The sequence below is a fragment of the Buceros rhinoceros genome, unplaced genomic scaffold (assembly GCF_000710305.1).
Source record: "Buceros rhinoceros silvestris isolate BGI_N320 unplaced genomic scaffold, ASM71030v1 scaffold3937, whole genome shotgun sequence".
In the NCBI taxonomy this organism is placed as follows: Eukaryota; Metazoa; Chordata; class Aves; order Bucerotiformes; family Bucerotidae; genus Buceros; species Buceros rhinoceros.
In genome coordinates this window covers 9020-30625 of record NW_010422626.1, presented here as the reverse complement: position 1 = coordinate 30625, position 21606 = coordinate 9020, and the positions used below count along the sequence as shown (strand labels likewise).

Genomic DNA, 21606 nt, shown 5'->3' with positions numbered 1-21606 from the left:
GGTACCAGAGCATTATTTATGTCAAATTTGAGTAATAATGTGTAGCTATATAATACGAAAAAATGTGTAATCGCATCTTCATATCACAGACAGTTTTTCTGCAGGTACCTCCTTTTTATAGAAATAGTGTTCCAGATGCTGGCACCGGGCCATTACAGCTTCCTCTGAGGGCTGAAATGTGAATCTTCGTTCAGCGAGACGGCAGAGTTTTCACTGCCTAGTGATAAACCCTTTACTTGAGGATCACGCTATGAAGCACCCCAGTTAGGGTGGCCTCACAGCACCTCCTTAAACCAAGAGAGTTTGAATGAAGATTCAGGTTATCTGAGATGATGGTGCCTGGTTTTTGTCCAGGATCTTTTCCTGCTGGGCTGGGTGGGATCAAAGGACATCAAAACCTCTGTTGACCGTTTTGGGTTTTTTTTTTTTCTTTTGCTTGTAAAAAACGGATATTGGTCCCTTATTTTATCCTTTAATTGAATGTGTTTATGTGTTTACATTCCTAGTGTTTCATTAGTTTTCAAGAGGATTACTGTACTGCTGTCGAGATAGGTAATTTTCTCACGGGAATTGGATAAATTATTCATGAGAAAAATTATAGGCCTCAACAACAAGAAATATTTATGAGACTGCTTAAAGACAAGCTAGGGTTTTTTTTTCTCACATGCTTGGGATATAGCAGTCTCCTATCCACCTTCTTGCAAAGATTGGTAAGGAATAAGTTTTTTCTTTCTTTCTTTGTTTTTTTCTTTCCTCTGCAGCATTAAAGCTGGGTCCAGAAGCATTCAAATTTGATGGAGGCGTAGAGGCAGTGGCAGTGCGGCAGAATGAGAAGTATTACATCCTAAGACCGGAGGTGATTGAGACCTACTGGTATATGTGGAGGTTCACCCACGATCCCAAGTACAGGCAGTGGGGCTGGGAGGCAACACAGGTAACCGTGTTAACTACCTATCAGAAAATTGATCCTACGTATTTTCCCTTTGTAGCCACTTTAATCTCTTGGTACTGAAACACTCAAAATGGTAGTAAGAGTTTCACAAGTTCCTGTAAACCAGGGTGCATACGGGAGTGCGCGCAGTTATCCCTGTTTTGCAATTGCTGAATCAGATACACAGATGAGAGGTGTGGTCAGCATTGCACAGCTGATGAGTTTTAAGCATGGAAATAGAATCCACCGGTCATGACTCCTACTGTTATCGGCAGTCCACAGCCCCTGAGAGAGGTAATTTATCTTGGGAAATGAACATATATTATAAATAATTTTGCTAAGCGTGTGTTTGTGCTCAGTTTAGATTAAAAGGCAGAGCTATTCTTATAGTTTCTTCTTCGCTGGCCATTGAAACACGAGTGGTAGGACAACTGTTCTCAGGTGGTTTGGTGATGTGATAGCATGTACTTGTGTATATGTGGGTTGGAAGCACGGCTTTTTCTTCCCTTAGTTGTGTGATTGGAAGGAAAAAGATTGCCAATCAGTTGATTTATTCAATTATAACCAAAAAATTACAGCATCTCAAGAAGCAGATCTTAAAAGAAAGTCAGTAAGTAATGGCATGTAAGGCAGAACTTAAAAATTGTTGCAAAGGTGTTTTAGAGATTGTTGTGCTTTTTTGTATAGTTGCTTTCCTGGGTTTAAATGTAGTTGACAAATGTTTTAATCAAATTTTCGCATGTGAAAATGCTTCTGAGACTTCCTCACTGGAAATGTTGGTATTGGCCTACAAAAGCTCAGCTGCATTGAAAGAGTCTTTACACAGATCTGTACCGATTCATCCTTTGTACGTAGATGGGTAACTCCTCTATCTGGTAGTCTGATGATGGGCTGTATGAATAACAGGTTTAGTTTTCAAATGACAATATGATAGTCTAACTGTAAAAATTATTTGTAATCCCCAAAAGACTTTGCATTTTAAATGCTTCGTAGGGCTGAACTTGTGAGCATCTTGTGGTCTCCTGTTTCTCACTGCTTTCACCTGCTGGTGCGTACTGGGCTTGTGCAAAACTGATTTGCTGGCCAAGCAATTTTCTGGTCATCTTCAAGATCTGTGGATTACTACAGCTCCTCTGCTTCCCTGCTGCAGCTCCAGCAGTCTTTGGGAACACACCTCAAAGCCAGTTTCAGAGATGAGAAAAAAAATTGAAGATAACTAGACACCAGTGAAGTATTTTGACTACAGCCAAAGGAGATGAGGGAAGAGCAAAGGAAGAGACAAACCAAGAGGCTGGAGAACCTTGATTCTGCAGGTGAAAACCAGTCTCGCTCCAGAAGCAAGAGACCCAGAAACAGTTCTGGGAGAGAGAGATCTGTTGTGAAACCTGTATTCATCAGGTGGAAGATAGTTAAGGCAGGTTCTGAATATTTATCTGAGCTCGTCCCTATCCTTCCCTCGGCTCAGTTACAATCACATAGAAGAGTCCAAGTATTTTAAGATTGTGTCTTAGTCTTGGTTAGGTTTTGCCTTGTAGACTGCTTTGTTATAACCAACATTATGTTATTTTGGAGAGAGGTTTCACACTTGTCACATTTGTATTCCAGAATGCGTTACCATTCTCTCCAAAACACCAAACACTGAGTCACATCATCCCTCGTGCCCAAACTGTGCATGTTTCTAATATGACAAACAGATTTAGTTACCTACTCCTCGCCAGCGTGTGCACTACAAATGCTTGCTGATCTAACCCCAGCTTCTGACAGAAGCTAGGGCTGGGTGATCCAAGCGGAGGTGGGGTCCTTTGTACTAGGTTAAAGAATTTACAAATGTGAATTTTTTCAGGCCAGAATCTGAGCACACTGCAAATTGTGTTTTTGAATTGCATTTTGCTCAGTTTTCTTCATTTGCCTTCATATCTTGGTCCCTGTTAATGCTTTCAAACCAAACCCTCCCTTCCTCCACCCCTGCCTTCAATTTTCTCTGTGTGCAGGGCAGGATTTTATTTTATCCTTCGGTCAACCTGCATTGAAGTTGTGTGAGTCAAGCAGCCCATGTGCTTAACTGCCTCTGTCCTCACAGAGTGCCATCTTTTTTGCTTGCTTCTTCAAAGAAAAGTTTCTTTATCCAACATAGCTGCAGAATATTTTTGAACTCTTCATAAATGGTTTTGCATACCCTTCCCTCCTACAATTACAGATTTTTCTTACCCCACCATCATACTAATAGAGAAGCTTGAGAAGGTTTTTGTTCCCCAGGGTTTTCTGTTCCCTGCATGTAGATAATAAGTTCTTGTGTTTACTCCTCACACCTACTCAGTACTTTTCCTTCTTCCCTACCACACACAGCTCTGGTTGTGTTTCTTCCTCCATTTATAAATAATCTGGTATGACACACGGAAGGTTGGCTTGCTGCTCTTGTACAAAACTGTCTGTATTCGCTTTCCTTTTGCCTTTCAGCACTGAGGCATACTTTGAAATCTATATCATGGAGTTCTCGTGGTTGTTTCTTCATCCAGTAGTTCTCTCAAACTTTGGGGGAAACTTGAGTTTTGTTTCTGAGTTCTGAATGGTCTTGTTTTTCAACATTGAACCTGGTGTAACCTGGTGTTTGATGACTGAGTTCTTGGTGGTCATCCTTGTTTACTTATTCTAATGGATGAGTAGATCCCTACCCAAATGGATTCGTGTTAGTTCACCAATATGTTAGAGTTCTACTTCTGTCATTTTAGGAACTCTTCAGAGATGATCCAGAATACATTGCAGACCCATGTGGCTTTTAAATATACTGCATTACTGAAGTTTCTTTAGCACTCCCAGCCCAGATCTCTCTCTGCCTTGCACAGAGGGCTGCATTGGGAGTGTATGCGGATCTTTGTACTGTACTTTCTTTATCTATGTCACCACTGGCAGCTGCTCCTTGGTTTTATTATCTAGGGTTTTGGACAAAACTTGAGTATTTTAGTGCAGATGATGTGCTTTGACAAAGGCCTGTTTTTTCATATCTCTCTAAATCCAGTGTCTGTGGAGAAAAATCAGGAAGTTGAATCTTATATTCCCTCAGTGATTGTAGATCCCTGTGACAGGATCTCTATCTCTTTCCTAATAAAAAAAAAAGGCTAATTCTCTCTAGTACTATACTTTGCACTAGAGACAGCATCCATCTCAGTTGTGCTGGGCCAGCCAAACTGGATGATGGTATGCTGGGGGGCTGGCTAAAGAATTACCTAAATATGCATAAAAGATATCCAGAGTAAATACAGAAAATTACTGAAATCCTTTTTAGGCTAATTATTTGAAAGCAGTAAGTGGCACCACTTCACAATAGGCATGTAAAGCCAGTTGCGAATCTGAGCTCTGTGAATGAAGGGTTCAACTATTTGTCGGGGACTTGTGTATGTGACTAAGTAGGATTGCACCACAGAGGCTGCATAGTTTGTTCCAAGTTTCTGCTTACAATGAGAATAATACACAAGACCTCAGATTCGAGCTAACCTCAGGCAAACTGCAGACTGATGGAGTGGAAAGACCTATAGCTCTCTACTTAGTGACGCAAAGTAGACAGGAAAGAACCAGGCATAGGTTGGAGGTGAAAAAAGTTCACAGCTCATGGCTTAGGAACTGTGAATGTCACAGCTGGTAAAGAAACTGGCGCGGTTTTTATAAGCATGTTGTTGGCATAGCCGAGAGTCATCACATGTCCAACCGCAAAAGCACCCTCAGGGGCACTGAGAGACCTGGGGTCCTATCTTGAGGCACCTCCAGTTTTATTTCCAGAAAACTTAGACCAACTCTGACCCCCCTGTATGTCACAGGCCCTGAAATTTCACTTTGCGTCGTTTCTGAGACAAGACATGTATTTAGCAAGAGTACAATATTGCATATTCTTCTGTTCTAATCTTGATCTGAATGAAGGGAACTGGATTGGTAGTTTCTTCTGTTATTTAGTTGGTTGTTCTGTTAAGAGTACGTGCTTTATTTCCGATTTGAATTTGTCTTGTTTCAGCTGTCAATCACTGGAATTTCCTGTGGCTTCCTATACCATATTAAAATGTCTTTTATTCCCCCATGTTTTCTTTCCAGAGTTTTCATAGATTTTAGTAAGCTTACTACTCAATCTACTTAAGGTGCTAAATAAATTGTACTGTCTCTCACTGTAAAGCATTTTCTCCAAATGTCTGCGCCCACATCAGTTCATCATAATTTTTTAAAAATGAATTCTAGAATTGTGTATTCTGGTTTTGACTTTACCCACAGCCCTGTGCAAAAGTAACATTACATCCCTGCCACGAGTTCCTACTGAATTGTCTCATGTGGCCACTGAATTCTTTGAAGTGTCTCTACTTTCCAGGCTAATTGGTTCTGCAGTTACACGGCCTTTACGTCTAGACTGAGGATTATGTGCCTGATTATATGAAACTCGTTTCGTTTGGGCCCCAGTTATCACCAGATTACACCGTCTGCTGTTACTTACCCAAGTCATTTTTGCCAGTGGCAGTGTTGTGGTGACTGGTAAAACTTCAGACCGTTCCCTGTGGATGTTTGTGAGGAGCGGGTCTGTTTGGTGGTGATTTTACATCGCCAGTTTGTTCTTAGAGCACCCTCAGTCAGGTCTAAGTTAAGGTAGTGATACAGATATGTATAATGTTGCTTTGTTTTATCATAACCTCTTATGCTACCATGTCGGTTGCTTTAGAAACTTTTGTTACAGCTCTGCTGTTACTTTCATTTTCCAGTTTGTAGACCTCAGAGAATGAAATCAGGCAAGGCACCTTTCTATTAAATCATGTTGACTGGTGTCAGTTATCCTCTTCCATTTTCTTTACATATGTTTCTGTAATTGTTTGGAACTAACATCAGTTATACCATCCCAAAATTATTCAGCCTGCCAGTGCTTCATAATATTAACATTATGTTGATAGCTTTCCAATCATCTAGGATTTCTTTGTAATCTAGGGTGCAATAAATAAGCACTGTTTATCATGGAGACTGGTCTTCAGCTCCAGTGAACGAGTATCCAGGTGGCAAACCAGGTACTCTAAGATGTCTGTGAAGGCAGAACACTGCAAAATTCAAATGCCTTTTAAGTAGCTTGTCTACAGTACCAAGCTTTTTAGCCATTGTCCCGACTTTCTGTATACCTCTGAATAAAGGACAAATTGTTTATCTGTATTTGGATGAATAGCTGTAGAACAACCTTTCAGAGGAATTTTCCCTCCACAGTTCGTTATTATCTGCAGTGGCTAGATCTCTGATGAACTAAGATAAATCCTCTGCCTGTCCTGAACTGCAGTCTAGTCAGTCTTTCTTCCCAAGGAGAAATTTCTGAAGATACAAAACTACTTGGTAATTGTAAGGGGGAGAAAAAAGCAGTGTAAATCACACATTTACTTTCTATTTCTTTCACATTTCTTCTAGGCCTAGCAGCTTCACCAGTGTTGAACTTAGGTACCAAGTATGAGACCTCTACAGCAGAGAGCAGGATCTCGGTGCTGTCTGTTGTCTGCAGTCTCCAGACTGAATGAGTTGAAGGACACAGTGTCTTAACAGTGGTACTGTTTGTTCCTTCTTTTCATTTTGCCACAATCACTGACAAGTGTCTCCTGTACGAGCTGTGGCACACAGTGTCAGGGTTGCTGAATCATTGACCAGAGGAATAACAGTGAAGTCAGACTCTGTGTGCTAGAAGTTCTGGCAGGATTGTAACCATTGGAGCTTCCCCCACTGCCCACCCCCCACCCCACCCCCATCTTGCCATGCCTCAGAGCAGAGACAAGGTCGTGTTCTGCAGTATTATAAAAAAGGTAATAGTGGCCAGAGGAGGCACTTTATTTCCTGCATATAAATCAAAACTGGGGTGGTTCTTTTTTATTCATGTAGCCTAGTGGCTATGGGACTTGGGGGGAGAAACGTGCAAATGGTGCCATAAACAGCATATGCATTATTTCTTCAGAAATCAACCAACCAATAAACAGAATGTGTTTGTTTAGAAATCACAGGTATGAGCTACAAGCATTATCTTTTACAGTCTAGAACGCGCTATAAGAATTAGGTGTGCAATTTATGTTCAATGGATGATTTCTTTCCCCTCTTTTTTTTTTTTTTTTCTTTTTTTTTGGGGTGGGGAGGGGGAGGATTGTTCTTTGGCTGCCATATGATAGCTAGCATAACTTGTGGTGTGAAAGACCAGGCACACAAAGAGATTGTTGTGCCTGTGATGCTCTTGGGCTTGACATGTCCCATACACCTTTCTCTCCAGACTGTAGAGAAAACCTGGTCCACCCAAATGCCAACGAGCAAATAGTCTCGGTATAGCCCTAGCCTGCACCAGTAACCACATCTGAAAAGAACTCATCCAGATACTTTCTCCTTTTAGGCTGAAGTCCCAACAAAAAAGGGACCGTTTCCATCTGGACTTGGAGAAAGCTCCACTTGAGATTACAGAGGGAATTAGATTTTGCCAAGACTGAACCTTTCTTGGCGGCATAAGCTCAGTCTCTAAAGCTGCAGTCAGTCCAGTAACATCCTTTTGCCAGTCTCTCCTCTTGTTTTAAAAGTTTTGGTCTTAAGAAATTTGAAACAACTCTGCACAATCTGGATTATTCTTTGTTCCATGAACAACCTTACATTTCCACAGGGTAAGAACGTGTACTAGAAGGCGGTTAGCTGTAGTACCTGATGTGCTGTGACTTCCTGTCCTAGGTACCGTGTCCGATGAAAATTCTACTTTGTTTCCCCGTATTTTTATTATGCAAAGTCTATACTAAGGACCTTGAAGAATTAATTTTGGTTGAATTTGTTTTCTCTGCACAAAAAGGACATCATTTAAAACTTATTTGCTCCCCTGCCTTGACTCCCCTCAGTTTCTGTTGAGTATAACTAGCAAAAATCAGAATTAACGAAAATCTGGGCCTAAAGCACCACGCAGGGTGAATAACGGGCTGAATCGTAGATTACTGAACTACAGGTAGCTACGATCGGTAAGTAGTGGGTGATGTCAGACATCCTGAGCCAAACATTTTCCTTCATCACTGCGCCTTTTCTGTCCCTGCATGAATCTATTAATAGAGTGGGTGTCTGCTGAGGAAGCACTGACAGAGCAGTGGGGATGCACGAATAACCTGTGAATCATTTCAGAGTCATTTCTTTGGGGCCACTTTTAATGGCTGATATCCTTGTGTGCTGTAAGGTCGTGCATGTGAGTGGAATAATGAAAGCGTAGGTGAGGGTGCTCTGAGCTACTAATGAGTTCTTTCCGGTCTCCTCTTCCATTGTGCTTCTTGCAGTACTGTGTTGGAGCTGACTGGCCGGGTGATTTGTGAATCACAGATCCGTTGGCCCCTTTCTGCATGGAATGTTTATATATTTAAACTTGATATGTTAAAAATAAAGCGCTCTTCTGCAGTCCAGCACACAAGCTGACTTGATCTTGAACTGTATAAAGGGGAAACAGAGAGGAGTGTATGTAGGAGATGGAAATGTGGGGAGAAATCAGCGGCTAGAAGAGTTTGTAAGATGAAATGAACAGCCCCTAAAGATGAGTACAGTATTTTATTCCCACTTTCAGGAAGTCACTATGACTAGCTGCTAGTCACAAAGTTCCTATAACTTGTCAGACTCTTCCAGCTGCAAAATCCGGGAATGTTTGCAGTCTTCCTCTGCACCTCATAGCACATGCTGTGTTGATTGTCTGATGGATGTTCTACTCAGTGTCACCTGTGAGGAGCCAGCAAAAGTCTACTGAGTCCATGTCCTGCCATCAGTATCAGTCAACAGTAAATACCTAGGAAAGAAAATATATTCTTCCCCAGAATACTTTCTCAGCCTCCCAGCAGTTTGCCAAATGTGGTGTCATTCACAGCCCTGGAGGGATTTTACTTCTGTATGTCCAGTCCCGTTTTTTTTTCTTTTGTTTTTGGTCAGCATAAACTTAACATCCACAACGTTCTCTGACAAGGAGATTCAAAACAGATTAATGCAGCATCGTTTGTGGATCAAGACTGATCCTTTAACATTTCCAAATTTTGCTCTATAAATTTTCCTTTTCCCTTCTTCTTTGCAGGCCATTGACAAGTATTGCCGAGTCAGTGGTGGCTTTTCTGGTGTCAAGGACGTCTATTCCTCATCACCTACATATGACGACGTACAGCAGAGCTTTTTCCTTGCTGAAACTTTGAAGTAAGTTCTCTTCGCTCTTGTATCTTCCTGTAAAACTTAGCATCTAAATTCTAGAAGAATGTGTTGGCTCAACAAATAATCTCTCTCTTTTCATGGTGGTTTATAATTTGGGCTTTCTTCTTTTTCCCAGCTGTAAGGTCCAGGATCAGCCCATTTTAATAGCAGAAAATACAAGCAGCATTTCCCAAACGAGAGATCTTTAGTTTTTAAGACTTCTGTTCGATTTCTGGCATCACAACAGAGGAGAGGTTGTCTCCTTTTAAGAAATTCCCTTTGTAAAAGACACTTTTTTCAGATACACTGACTTGACATGTCTTACACAAGTACGTGCCACGCTCTCATATTGTAGAACCTTTTTTTCCCATGTGTGTCACTGGAAGGGAGTAAATGCATGGAACAAAAGTCCTTCATGCCCTTGGATGATTTCTCTGTATTTATGCTTTTTCTAGAATGCTTTCTGGTGTATGCAAGACTATCAGGCATATTTTATAATCTCTTACATACTTAAATATTTTCAATTCAGTCAAATCAGTAGGACACCTGTAGCCCACCCAGCAGAAGCTAATGCGCTCTGTTGCATATTTGGTTCAAGGTAAAATGTTCAAAGTCGTTGGTCTTCCACCATGCTTCTTTTTAATAACAAAAAAGGCCATACTGGAATATGACATAGCTCTAACTTACAGAGATGATACACAGAATAAGAAAAACTAGTATAAAGATAGGAATGTGTTACAGGAATTTTATTAAGACACCCATTTTTAAAACTGGGATAGTGTGGCTGCTCATCTCCTTCATCGCTGATACAAGACACAGCTGTCAAGAGCGGTCTTTTGTCACATAGGTGTGATCGCTCTGCAGTTTTGCCTGTGAAGCAATGCCTTCTACTGTGTGACAATTTTCTTGATACTCAAGTTGTATCAGCAAATTCAGTAATGTAGTTCTGGCATTGAAATCTACCAAGATTCCTGTATGGGTTACCTCTCTGAAATCTTGTGAATTGTCTGCTTTTGCAAGAAAAGCATCCGAGTTGGCTATATTCCCCACCCCATTGTTATTTTAATTCATGCATAACAGTTTGGAGGATGTTTTAGTTGGTTAAATCCACAGACAGAAGCCACTGCTGGCAGCACGAAAGAGGCCAGAACCGCTATTAGGAGACTTAGTTGTCTCTGCTTACAGATCCATACCTCTTCCTGCCAACATGTGATGGAAGGGACGACACTTGATATGTTGTTGCACAATGGTTACAACATCTTTTTTTGTCCTGTCACAAGTGAAGAAAAAAAAAAAAGCCCAGTGACAGGACAAAAAAAAATATTGTAACCATTTGGCAGTCTAGCATGGCATGCAGGCTTTGCAGAAGAGAGAGGGTTTCTATACAGCTACAGAGTTTACAGTATCAGCAGTATGAAACTTTCAGGATTTAGCTGTAGTTGATACATGAGAAGAATGCTTTTGGGTATTGGGAGCTCAAAATGCACCAGGTCCTGAAAGTGGCGGTGCTTTAGTCACCACAAGGAGTTTCACTGGCAAGAGGGGCCCCAAGTTCATTATGAGTGAGGGGAGAGTGTGGCTATTCTTTCTGCTGGCTCCTTCCCAAGTTCCTCTACATAGTCATAATACTTTGTTTCCCCATGTTATCATTATAAAAAGAAAGTCAGCCACTGCTACCTCGTCTGTCTTCATTAATTTTATTTCACTTATTCCTTCAAGTTTATCTTCTTTAGACTAAAAGCTCTACTCGCAAAGAGAGAGGCAGCAGTTTCAAAAAGGTCCTGTCCAAGAAGCAATATGTCCCCAGGAGCTGATCTTATATGATTGATCTGCCTATAAAAGCCAAATCAGAGAATAAAATCTGCTCCGAAGAGACTTCTGTGGTGACAAGGCTGACCTTTGAAGTATTGCCAGAATCCTGTCTGCATCTTAAATAACCACAATTAGATGTGCAGACTCACTGATGCATCACTCAGTAACTGGATGTACTGTAATGCAAGCACTGCAAAAGAAGGCAGTTCTAGGAAGAAACTCGGAAATTTTTATTGGCTTTTGGGTTGAATCATTTCCAGCTTGTGGGACAAAACAAAGCTTTATTGGTGAGCTGGGTATTAGATGTTTGATGTTGACATAGCCACACCAGAAACTGCTATCACCTTGAGATAATATAGAGAACGTAAGGTGCAGAATAGCTCAAATGGCTGTGAAAATAAAGACAGAAGGGCTGGGTGTGATGCCATGAAGAAAATTAAGATGTCCCTTGGAAGAGGGGCATAAAATGTGTGTTACAGAGTGCCTGCTGTGACCTTTTCTGATATTGATGGTAACTTCTGCATCTTCATTCCCCTCAAAGTCAAAATTGATACCTCACCCAACCTGCATTGTTACTACTGGGGTACTTATCAAAGATACTCAGCAAATTATGAGAGTTTGGGCAGTTTGAGTGTCAAGAAGGTAGCTGTTGAGTGGGAAGAAACAAGATGTAGAAACACATTGCTTACGTTATTCAAAGGAAAAGTCTGTATCAAATGAGGACAGTGGATTTGAGTAAGAAGAAACATTGCTGCTGAAGGTAAAAAAAAGTTTGGAGAGATGCAGAGGGAGAAAGCAAGGTAAGAGTAAGGAGGAAGGGAAATTTCCATGACTCTTTAAAGACGAATGAAAAATGTAGAGAAAGAGAGAGACTAGATGTGTGGACCAAAAATCATCTCAGCAAGAAATTTTAATCTATAGGCAGTTAATTGGCGAGGAAGAGAAGAAAAAGTAGAGCTTCACTGACTGGGATGTGCTGTGGATACAACTGGCACATAAAAGCAGTGCAGGAATGATCGGGCAGTGACAGATGACCGTAGACAGTAGACACTACCAGAGTCTGATTCAGAGAGAGCGAAGTAACAGCAGGCTGAGCAGAGCAAAGGCAGAACAATGTGTGTGCACGTTCTGGATGTGACAGTGCTGCCCACTAACAGGAACAACACCCCTTCCTTGTCAGGTGCTGCAAGGCCTGTCATTTTCTGGACGGCAAAAAAGCAAGCTGTAGCAGTCGCTGATTGGTCCTGTACACCCGTGATGTTAGACTTGCACTTGCCCAGTCAGGTTTTCTGGAACAAGGGAAATGGCTTTTGTATTTTAGCCGTGAGGTTGGGAAGCCTTGACAAAGATCCCTTCCACCAGTATCTCTTACAAAGTATAGCACAGCCACATTCAAAAGTGTCTATTACGAAAAAAGAACCAAGAAATACTCCTCTTCCACGTATGTCCAGAAAACTAAGGTTTTTTACATGCTTCATTTGGCCTGCACTGCTTTAAAATGTACAACATTGATGAATCCCCTCTGCACAAAATATTGGCTCATTTCCTCCCACCAGAAGCTGAACCATCTTCCAGCAGTGATGACAAGTCAGACACCTGGCATGGTTTAATGGCTTCTCTTCTGCTTCCTCAAAATCCTTGATTTGGATTAAAGAGGATTAGTTATTTCCAAGTGGGTTTATTCCATTCAGAAGAATTTTTTGCCAAGTTCTTCTCTGTTCCCTGTCACCCAAATCCTTGTGCTTGTTGTCCTGACGTTTGTTTTACACTGCAAGTCTTTGAAAGGAGTGTTGAAAAACAAAAGTTACTCAGAAAGATTAAAATGTTGTCTTTGTAACAATTTTTCATCTAAGAGCTTGATCATTATAAAAATGAATCTTGCAATCATTGTGATAGGGAAGGTTGTGTGGATGCTATGTGAAGACTGAAAACAAGAACTTGTTTATAGCTTCAGCTGCTGACCGGTGGGGCCTGAAGCTGCTGCGCTGCCCCTGCCTGACTGTTGCTCTGCATTAATACCCACTGTTTTTCCTCTCTGTCTTGATATCTAGGTATTTGTATCTGCTCTTCTCCAATGATGACCTTCTACCATTAGACAACTGGGTTTTTAACACAGAAGCTCATCCCCTGCCTGTTTTACATTTAGCCAACACCACGCTGTCAGGAAATCCTGCATATCGATAAAAACAGCTCTATGAAGAGAAAGAGAGACTGTTTTCAGCTCTGTTTTGTTTACATGGACCACTTGAGACTTTAAGCAGGAGAGGAGACAGACGCTTAATAAAACTAGACCTCTGAGTCAAGCAAATACCGGCGTGAGAAACAAAGCTCTTCAACATATAGATAAGTTAAAAGTTCTGTTTTATACATGACCAAAACACATTAGTGTGGTATTTGCAGGACAGAGACTTCATGTGCTTTGAACCCTAGTGAGACATGGAATCTACTGTTTAATGTAAACACAGCAGCATAAGGAAGAGGCAGCTTTCCTGTCCAGGGAGAGGACCTTGCTGCTGCTGTTCACTGTTGCAAGGAACCAAGGAACACCACACCACTCACCTCTCCAGATTGGGTGGGTTCCAAATACTTAGAATTTCTTTTTCCTTTTGGTTTTTTGTTTGTTTGTTTGTTGATGGCATGAACAAAGGAACAACAAAAAGCAACATCACTGCACCAGCAGCATCAGGATTTGCATTTTTTTCTGTACCTGTCAGAATTTTCTAAGGAGCATCTGTTTGTCCAGACTGGCAGCCATTCTCAGGGCCTCTGAGCTATTAAAACTAAACTATAAAAACTATTGCCTCCTCATTTTCCCTTTTCAAAATAATGCTGAAAGGTCTGTGTTGTATGCTTTACATCCAAAAAATCAATTAGTAAGCATTTGGTTTGTAGTTCACTGTCAGCAACGTGGGCTTAGTTCCTTTGGCAAGCTACAGTCACAGTGTGTGGAGCATATTGCAGGGGTAGGAAGGAGGCTAAGTTTCCCTTCCTCACAAACCCTGTCACATGGAAGAAAACATTCTTTTATTAGTCCTGGTCCTTTTAGCTAAATAAATAGAGATGACAACATGAGAAAAACAGTCTCCCATGATTTATATAGGATGATACAGTATATGGCACTTAAAAACTATCCCCTTGAGCTAAGAAGCAGGAGTTTGTTGCTTTATATTTTTCCACACAAACTGGATTTTCCCTAAAAGTTAAATTTCATTCTGTCTGCTATTCACAGAACCTTATTTGCAGGTGTGTGTTTGACAGAAGGCTAAAACCGCTTTTGATTTAGTTTGCAAAACTCCTTTTCTTCTGGGTACTCCAGTACAAAACCAGCATGATGTTCTTTGGAAACAACATCTCTTATGTACGCGTGGAAAAAGAAACTGAACAGTCTCTTCTTCCATTAGTTTGAGAAATGAGATGCTGCTACATCCATGGGTTTTTTCCTCCAAGTATTCCTGGGCTGGGCTGGACAGCGTCACTTAAATGGAGTCACTTAAAAAGCAAGTTTTCACTTATTTGCTAGAAGTGAATAAAAGAAGTCTTTTCAGGTGTATCTCAGTCTCTGGGTTTTAGCATTTTTCAGAATCCTTACAGCTTGAATTATTCTTTTTATTCTCCTTTATAGCTCGCAAATCCTTTTGCCATGGGGACTGGCCCCTTTGCTAAAACAGAGCTGTGAGATGCTCCTTTCCCCCCTCATTAGTGCATAGGTTGAGTCTTTTAAAAATCTTGATTGTGTTTTCATACTGAAGTGAGTGGAAGAACTCTTCAGTGAGCTACAGCAGTACAACATCAGATCTACAGGGTGTGATTGCTATTTGTCCCTCTCAAAAAATGTTTTTATAACAAGTTTTATATGTAAAAGATTTCTTTCTATCGTAATATATCTGACTGTACATCACAGTGAATTTCTCCCGTAAAATTTTCCTTCACTCGTCTTTAACACTGACTTAAGACATAGAAATCTTTATGTGATCTAAGAAAAAATGCTATCAGATGCTTTTTTCTAGATCATTAATTTAAGAGGAGGAAGAGCTTGGAAAAAAATTCCAACCTTAATGTTTTTACTGTAGTACTAGTTAGTTACTGCAATTTGCAGCAGTATCTTAAAAATAATTTGAAAACTGATAAAGTAATTGATACAGTAAATAATACTGATTCAGTTAATTGTTTATTTAAAATTAGAAGTAGCTTAATAAGTGAATTCTTCTTACTGGTCCCACCTAAATTTATCTTTCTAATTAGTATTCAGTGACTTACTGAAGAGCTACTCATTTCTATATTCTAAAATTTAGATATATCGTCTTTTCTGATTGAGTTTTTTCCATCCCATGTGAATTGTTATTAGCTTCAAACGGCCTCAATTGCCTTTTTCTCCTAAATCTGTCTAGGTAAAAAGGAAAAAGAGGAAAAGCAGACTCTTCTGTTTAAGAAAAGAAAAAAAAAAAGGAAAAGAAAAACCAAAAAAGGCTCTTCCCACCCCATACACCCATCTCTACACACCTCCTGGTAACTGCACGTGTAGAATGGCTGCCAGTCCGTTCAGAGAGAGGTCAAGAACAGAATTCTAGAATTCTGGAAACAGTAAACTACTTATCATTGCTGCTCTTTCATCCCCCCCTTGTGAATTAAAGAGCAACCCTTCAAATTAATTCCTCCATGAATCCCAATGGGTTAACTCACTGCCACAGGAATGCTTGAATTGAGGACCTAAGCCATTTCATGTTATGGGATGGTATTTTTCTCAAAGCAGATGTACAGTACTGCTATTTCTTCTTTGTGTAGACAAGCAGCAGGTACCAAATAAAGGACACTTGTTTCTTGTTTTCCAGTTACCCCAGTGGCTGTCAGTTTCTACTCTTACCACTCTTTAAAATACAAACTGTCCTTTTCCTCCAGAAGCTACTGATGTGCATAGTCTATCAAAAATAATGCGTTTTAAGGACTAATTGCTGTGTCATTCATGAATCTCTCCATCCTGAGATTTCCTAGAGCAAGCTGAGTTTGGAGGTAGTTTGTTCTGGACGAGCTGTGTGTATAACAACCAAGCACCGCAGATACTGGAACTTCTGACTGAAGTGATGTGCCCTTGTTCTGAGTCCTTCACAGAGAAGTAGGTTCTGATCTGTGGAATGGCATTACATGCAACCCAAAGTTCAGACTGTTCTCCCTCTGGGTACATAAGGTACAGTAGAGAATATTGCCATTTTCATTCTGTTGCTGCTGTCTTACATACTTTCATGGAGTGTAAATTTAAGCACAAAATGACTTTTTCAGTCCTAGTTGTTTCCGAGTCTTGCACTGTATTCTCTAACAAAACAATCCTCATTTTCTTTAGGTAGCTGTCCCATTTTAGCAACTTCTACAATACCCTCTCCTCTTACAGGACAAAATAAAGAACAGAAGATCATGTACTGTTTTGGCACACTGGATTTGGGCAAGAGCCTGGAAATCCTAGAATTGTCTATTTCCTGCTTGCATGCAGTCAAAACAAGGATGTTCAGTTCTTTTCCTAATCCAAGCCTCATGCTTGCCTGTTGGTCAGGACCTGCTAGCAGTGAATTTTTTCCGAACAGTTACAGCTTGACTTTTCAAAGAAGCCCCATTTCTGCAGCTTCCATCGACCATGTTGGAGCTCTGTGTGTCCTGCAGTCAAGAAGTCAACTTCTTAACTTTGTCCTCTAAATAAAAACAAAACCCTTGAATGACATACTGGGTGTACGTTTTGCTGCACAATATAATCCTTAATACTGAGTGTTTAAGAAAAGTATGGAATATAGTAAGTATGCTGAAGTAAAGGGAGAAGAAGATAGTCCCCTGTGCCAGTCACACCTTTGAGGCTTCTCTAGCTCTTTACTCCAAATCAGTGGATCGCTGTCTTCCACATCCCAGTCGCTGTCATATTCCACCCAAGATTGAATGTTGAGTATCCAGGTTCTGGAAAGTGAAAATAATGACATACTCCCTGTGATAACACCCCTCAAGATTAAAGGTCTGCTCTATGCTGATTTACAGCTAAGGAAGGCCCTATCAGGCTGTCTTTTATGATCCCCTCTTCTGTCCCAGAGGAAATGATATTAAAAACCTTCCTAATGTGATTCTTTCTAGTTTGAATGGAGAAGTGGTTAATAGCATTGACATTGAAAAGATCAGCAATGTAACCTGGCATCCACAGAACGTGGTGAGGCAGTCTACATCTCAGGGCTGTAGTAACAGGCTTTGAGCAAATTGAGCCTGTTACGTACATTAGTAAGTCTAGTCCATGTTTTTAAGGGGACAAATAAGAAACAGGCTTCTTGTTACCAGAGAAAATTGAAAGCAAGCTCTTGATCCACACTGTAGTTTGGAGATCTGTTCACCCTGGTAAGTGACCCCTCTCTCACTCCCTGAATTTTGAGAAACGGTCTTCTGACTCAGGAGTTTGAGTTGCCATACAAAGAGGAAACCCAAGCTCTTCTGCAAGTTATGTGCATACAACTGTGGCAGAGATGATAAGCACTAGCTGCTTCAGCTGACGGCCCCTTCTAGCAAACTGCTCTGTAATTGCCCAGAAAAGTTGGGAAACACCGAAGTCAGAGGAGACAGCCTGACTTGTTACAATGAATTGTTGCCTTTAATCCTAATCGCTCGGCGGAAGTTGGATTTGCATTCTGCCTTTATTCTTGCTTTGTCTAAAACTGACAGATTATTTTTCCTCCAAAATAATAAAAGGGCAAAAGTCTTATCTTCTGATGTGGAAGCCTTCTGCCTCTGACCTGGAATCCTGCATATGTACTTTTTACAGATTAAAAATAATATTGTATATAAAAAAGATTGAATAAAGAATGTCTTTAAGTGAAAACAGTGCATTTTGTGTCCTTTGCCTCCAACAGCAGCCTCCTCTAGCACTGGACTGTGAAGCTGAGCCTATTTCATAGGCTTGGTAGTACTTCAGCTTTTCTTTTCCCTGCACCTCCACTAGGGACTTTCTCAAATTAAACATGTATCAAGACCCCAGACTGCAAAAAATAAATCCCTGTACGCCTTGCTTGCTTTTAACAGGTCGCTGTAGTGCTCAAATTTTTCTCAAGATGTAGGTACATCTTGAGATGTACCTACCTTAGTACTGTACAAGAGTTTAAGGCAGTTTCACTGAATTTTCATAAGATATGAGGTTAAAACCCCAGCTTTTCTTGATTCTAAAGAGCTAGTGAATTGGGCAGTTTAAGTCTGTCTGTCCATTCCTCTGCTCTCTTGTGTTCAGGAGGAAGTTTGTAATTATTTAAATGTTATTTACAAGGAAATTGGTATGAGGAAATTGCTTTGAGTGAGCCGATTTTCCCCCTGCCCCTTTAAATTCACTGGAACTGCGGATTTAGGTCTCTGTTTTGCAGTACAGCAAGTGAATAACCAGGTTTGCTTTCTGATGCACATTATTAACTTTAGATAATCCTTACTGTCTGATGTCACCCGAGCCTTGTTTTCATGATGCACCATAACTGTGACCCTGCGTGTCCTGTTCGGGTGCTTTGTATCCAATGCCTAAGTTTCTGCCTCAGAATGCAGTGACCTCCTTCGGTACTATTTCATAAGAGCTTCCGAAGTGCCATAATTCAGTGCAGCACATGACACCAGGCACACACTTAATGGGCTAGTGTGCCATCCATCTTGAGCTCCAGTTACGCATTCATCTGTTGCTCCCCAGCTTTCCACACGAGCACTGCATGTTCATGGTGCACCCAGCTTCCAACTGCAGCGCCACGACCAAAGCAGCGTCTTTTGCATCCATTGATCTTCCTTTGGTGTGCTCAGCCCTTAAGCCACCTCACAGAAATTCACTTTTTGCATCAAAGCATGTTTGTTGCCTCTACCCACGTCACGCTGTCTCAGCCACTGAGCCCTAACGCACAAAGCTGTGCCCCCTGCTCTAGTGCTATTGAGGTCTCTATATTTGCCTGTGGCATTTCGGCCAGTGCTGAAAGTTTCATTATTGTCCTCACTGCTCTTCAAATGGGATGCTGCTCTTGGGGGTTGCACTGCGTTGTCTCTGCCTCTTGGACAGTCAGGTGTTTCACCCCTCTGCTTCTGCCTCTTCTGAAGCACGCTTTTTTGCCCATCCCCTATAGGAGGATATACAGCAAATACGCTCTCTTATTTTATCTTTGGCACTCTGCCTGCATGTCACCCGCCCCGTTCCCTTCCTTCGTGATTGTGTGTGCTTCTTCCTGGAGACCACGTGCCTGTCCTATGCATATTAATTAGCTGTATTTAAAAATCCTGAAATTAATCCTTAATGGGTTATTTTTAGCCTTAATCTTGTAGCTCTGGGGGTTGGCTTCTCCGAGTGCAAAGCCACAGGCGTTCTGTGGGTTTTGGAAAGGAAACGTAACTCTATTTGTGCCGGTTCACGTGTGGGATGTGTGAAGGTTGGTGTTGGTATGCTGGTTTTTTAATATGAAAAGCAAGAGTGTTTTTGACAATAGTATTTCAGACTGAGCAAAATCCTGTGTGAAAAGGTTTGAGAAGAATGGTCACTCACATAGCCAAGCTATTTGCAGGCAAAAATTCAGGGAAGCATTTGGGGAGGAAGAAAAAAGCACTATGTGTCCATGCACACCAACAGTTTCACTGTTTTCTTTCTTGCATGGTTTCCATTGTACAAGTAGTTACAGGCAGCAGGTGTGATATCTGTCTGTTACCATATAAACCAGAAAGGATGAGCTGCTGCATGACTGAAAAAATAGCATCATGTGTTGGTATAGGATTGCATAGAAGTCCCATGTGAACTGCGTTATGATACAGCTACAAAAAGGAAGAATGTCCCTAAATGCTTTTTTCCACAAGCCGGTGAAACACGTATCTGCATACCTGCCTCTTCACCAATCCATGCTGAAGCTTCCGCAAGAAACTGGGTGAGAATCCTCAAAGAATATGAGTGAATGCCAGCAGTCTGCTACATCACCTGCGACAGAGGCCTGTACACGGGTTCCTGGAGGTGAGGTGCTGAAAGATTTCTCCTGTGGACAGGTAGACCCATCCGCGACTGGTGTGTGGATTGTGCCCAGCATTCCTGTAAATCCCTCTACAGACCTTAACCCTCTGGCTCAACTTGAACTATCTGTGATGCCACAGAATGTATCTTGAAGAAAAATCACGGAGGATGCAGAATTACTAGGGATACCAAAGACAAAAGCTTTCAGGGTATCCAGATACTCCTTATGAGATGTATCATACTGCAGATGAAAGATGTATGGTACCTCTCATGTTACTGAATTTCAGAAATGTAATACTGAAGCAATACTGTGTCTTGATTAATTTGTCTTGAAAGTATGAAGTTGAGCACAAGAGATGCCCAGTGGATAAGGAACTGGATAAAGGAGAAACAGCGAAGTATAAAATGGAGAAGGAAACTTCAAGCTGTTATAGCGAATGTCACTAAATCCTGGTAGAAGGACACATCTTCTGCAACGGCAAGAAGAATTTGTAGCAGAAGGAAGTTAGGAAGAATTGTCAATAAAGAGAATGAAGAGTCAGATATAATCTTGAGGCCTGGAACAGCAGAAGACAAAAGAAATTTAAAAAGTCAAAAGGCATATTTGTTCTTCAGGAAGCCAGGAATAAAACCTTTCACTATAATCGGGGATGATGTCAGTCTAAAATCAGTAACACTGAGAAAGTCCTGAATGTGTCGTCAGCCACAATGACACAGATCACTAGTGCAAGGTGAAAAAAAGCAAGTGAAAATAAAAGAATTCAGTCAAAAGTCTGTCTAACCTAGCATCCTGGCTCAACACTGACCGAGAGCAGCTTCCCACAGCAGAGTGGAAAATAATACTTCACAAATGCACCCTGAAACGATCTGCAGCTTCTTGAGCCATAGGTGGTATCTTTGTATGTAATAGCCCTTGATGTACAGGGAGAGGGGAGAAGTTCTGAGGAATCAGTCCAGTCGCTGAATCAGTAGAAACTGTCAGTGTGCAGAACAAGCTTTGCCAAAGAGCCTCATGGTGTCAGCAAAGCATGGCTGCATTGAAGGGGTATTGCTGATGAAAGTAAAAAAGAATCAGTGTCGTACAAAGCAGGATGGACACATCTGAGATGTGGTGTATGGTTCTGGTGACCCGTATTTAGAAAAGCTTGTCTCAGTGGAACAGGTGTAAGACAGGAGTATTTAGGCTTACCAGGGAATGGAGAGTTGGTGTCAAAAGAGGTGAGAATAAGAGTTCAGCATGGCAAAATGGAAGACTGAGTGAGGGGGATAACTGCTGTCCAAAACACATCGAGTGGTTAGTCATCCTGGGAGAGAGAAAAAAGCTGGTTTTTCTGGAGGACAAACCTGGAAAAAAAAAAACACCAAAAAACCAACTCCACACAAACTGATACCTGCAATATCTGAATAAATTCTGACAACAAGGTCCTACAAGTAGAAAACATGTTGATCTGCTGAAGAAAAAGATGGTGATGTGTGCTCGCCTGCAATTTCAGGTACCTGAATCAAGGATATAGAAGGGCCCTTCCTGTCCTACGCTCCAGAGCTCCTATAGGAGCTCTGTATCTAGGGCTGAATTTATAAAATCCCTTCCCTTTGTGGTGGTGTCTGTTTCTAATGCAGGGCAAGTGTAAAATGGCAGTGGATCAGGAAGAAAAAGCCTTTCTTATCTACATGAATGGGAGTAATAGGTTCACGTTTGCTGGTTGAGTGATTACGAATAGAATGT

The 21606-nt window shown here is 41.1% G+C and overlaps 1 protein-coding gene across 1 annotated transcript in view; it reads left to right on the top strand.

The window, feature by feature from the left end:
- Positions 1-13421, top strand: part of MAN1A2 (mannosidase, alpha, class 1A, member 2) — a 70332-nt gene extending 56911 nt beyond the window's left edge. The window contains exons 8-10 of the mRNA XM_010140092.1: positions 762-934; positions 8991-9106; positions 12964-13421. Of these exons, the coding sequence (XP_010138394.1) occupies positions 762-934; positions 8991-9106; positions 12964-13096 (422 nt within the window). The 3' untranslated portion in view covers positions 13097-13421. The remainder of the gene's footprint in view (positions 1-761; positions 935-8990; positions 9107-12963) is intronic.
- Positions 13422-21606: the final 8185 nt, after the last annotated feature.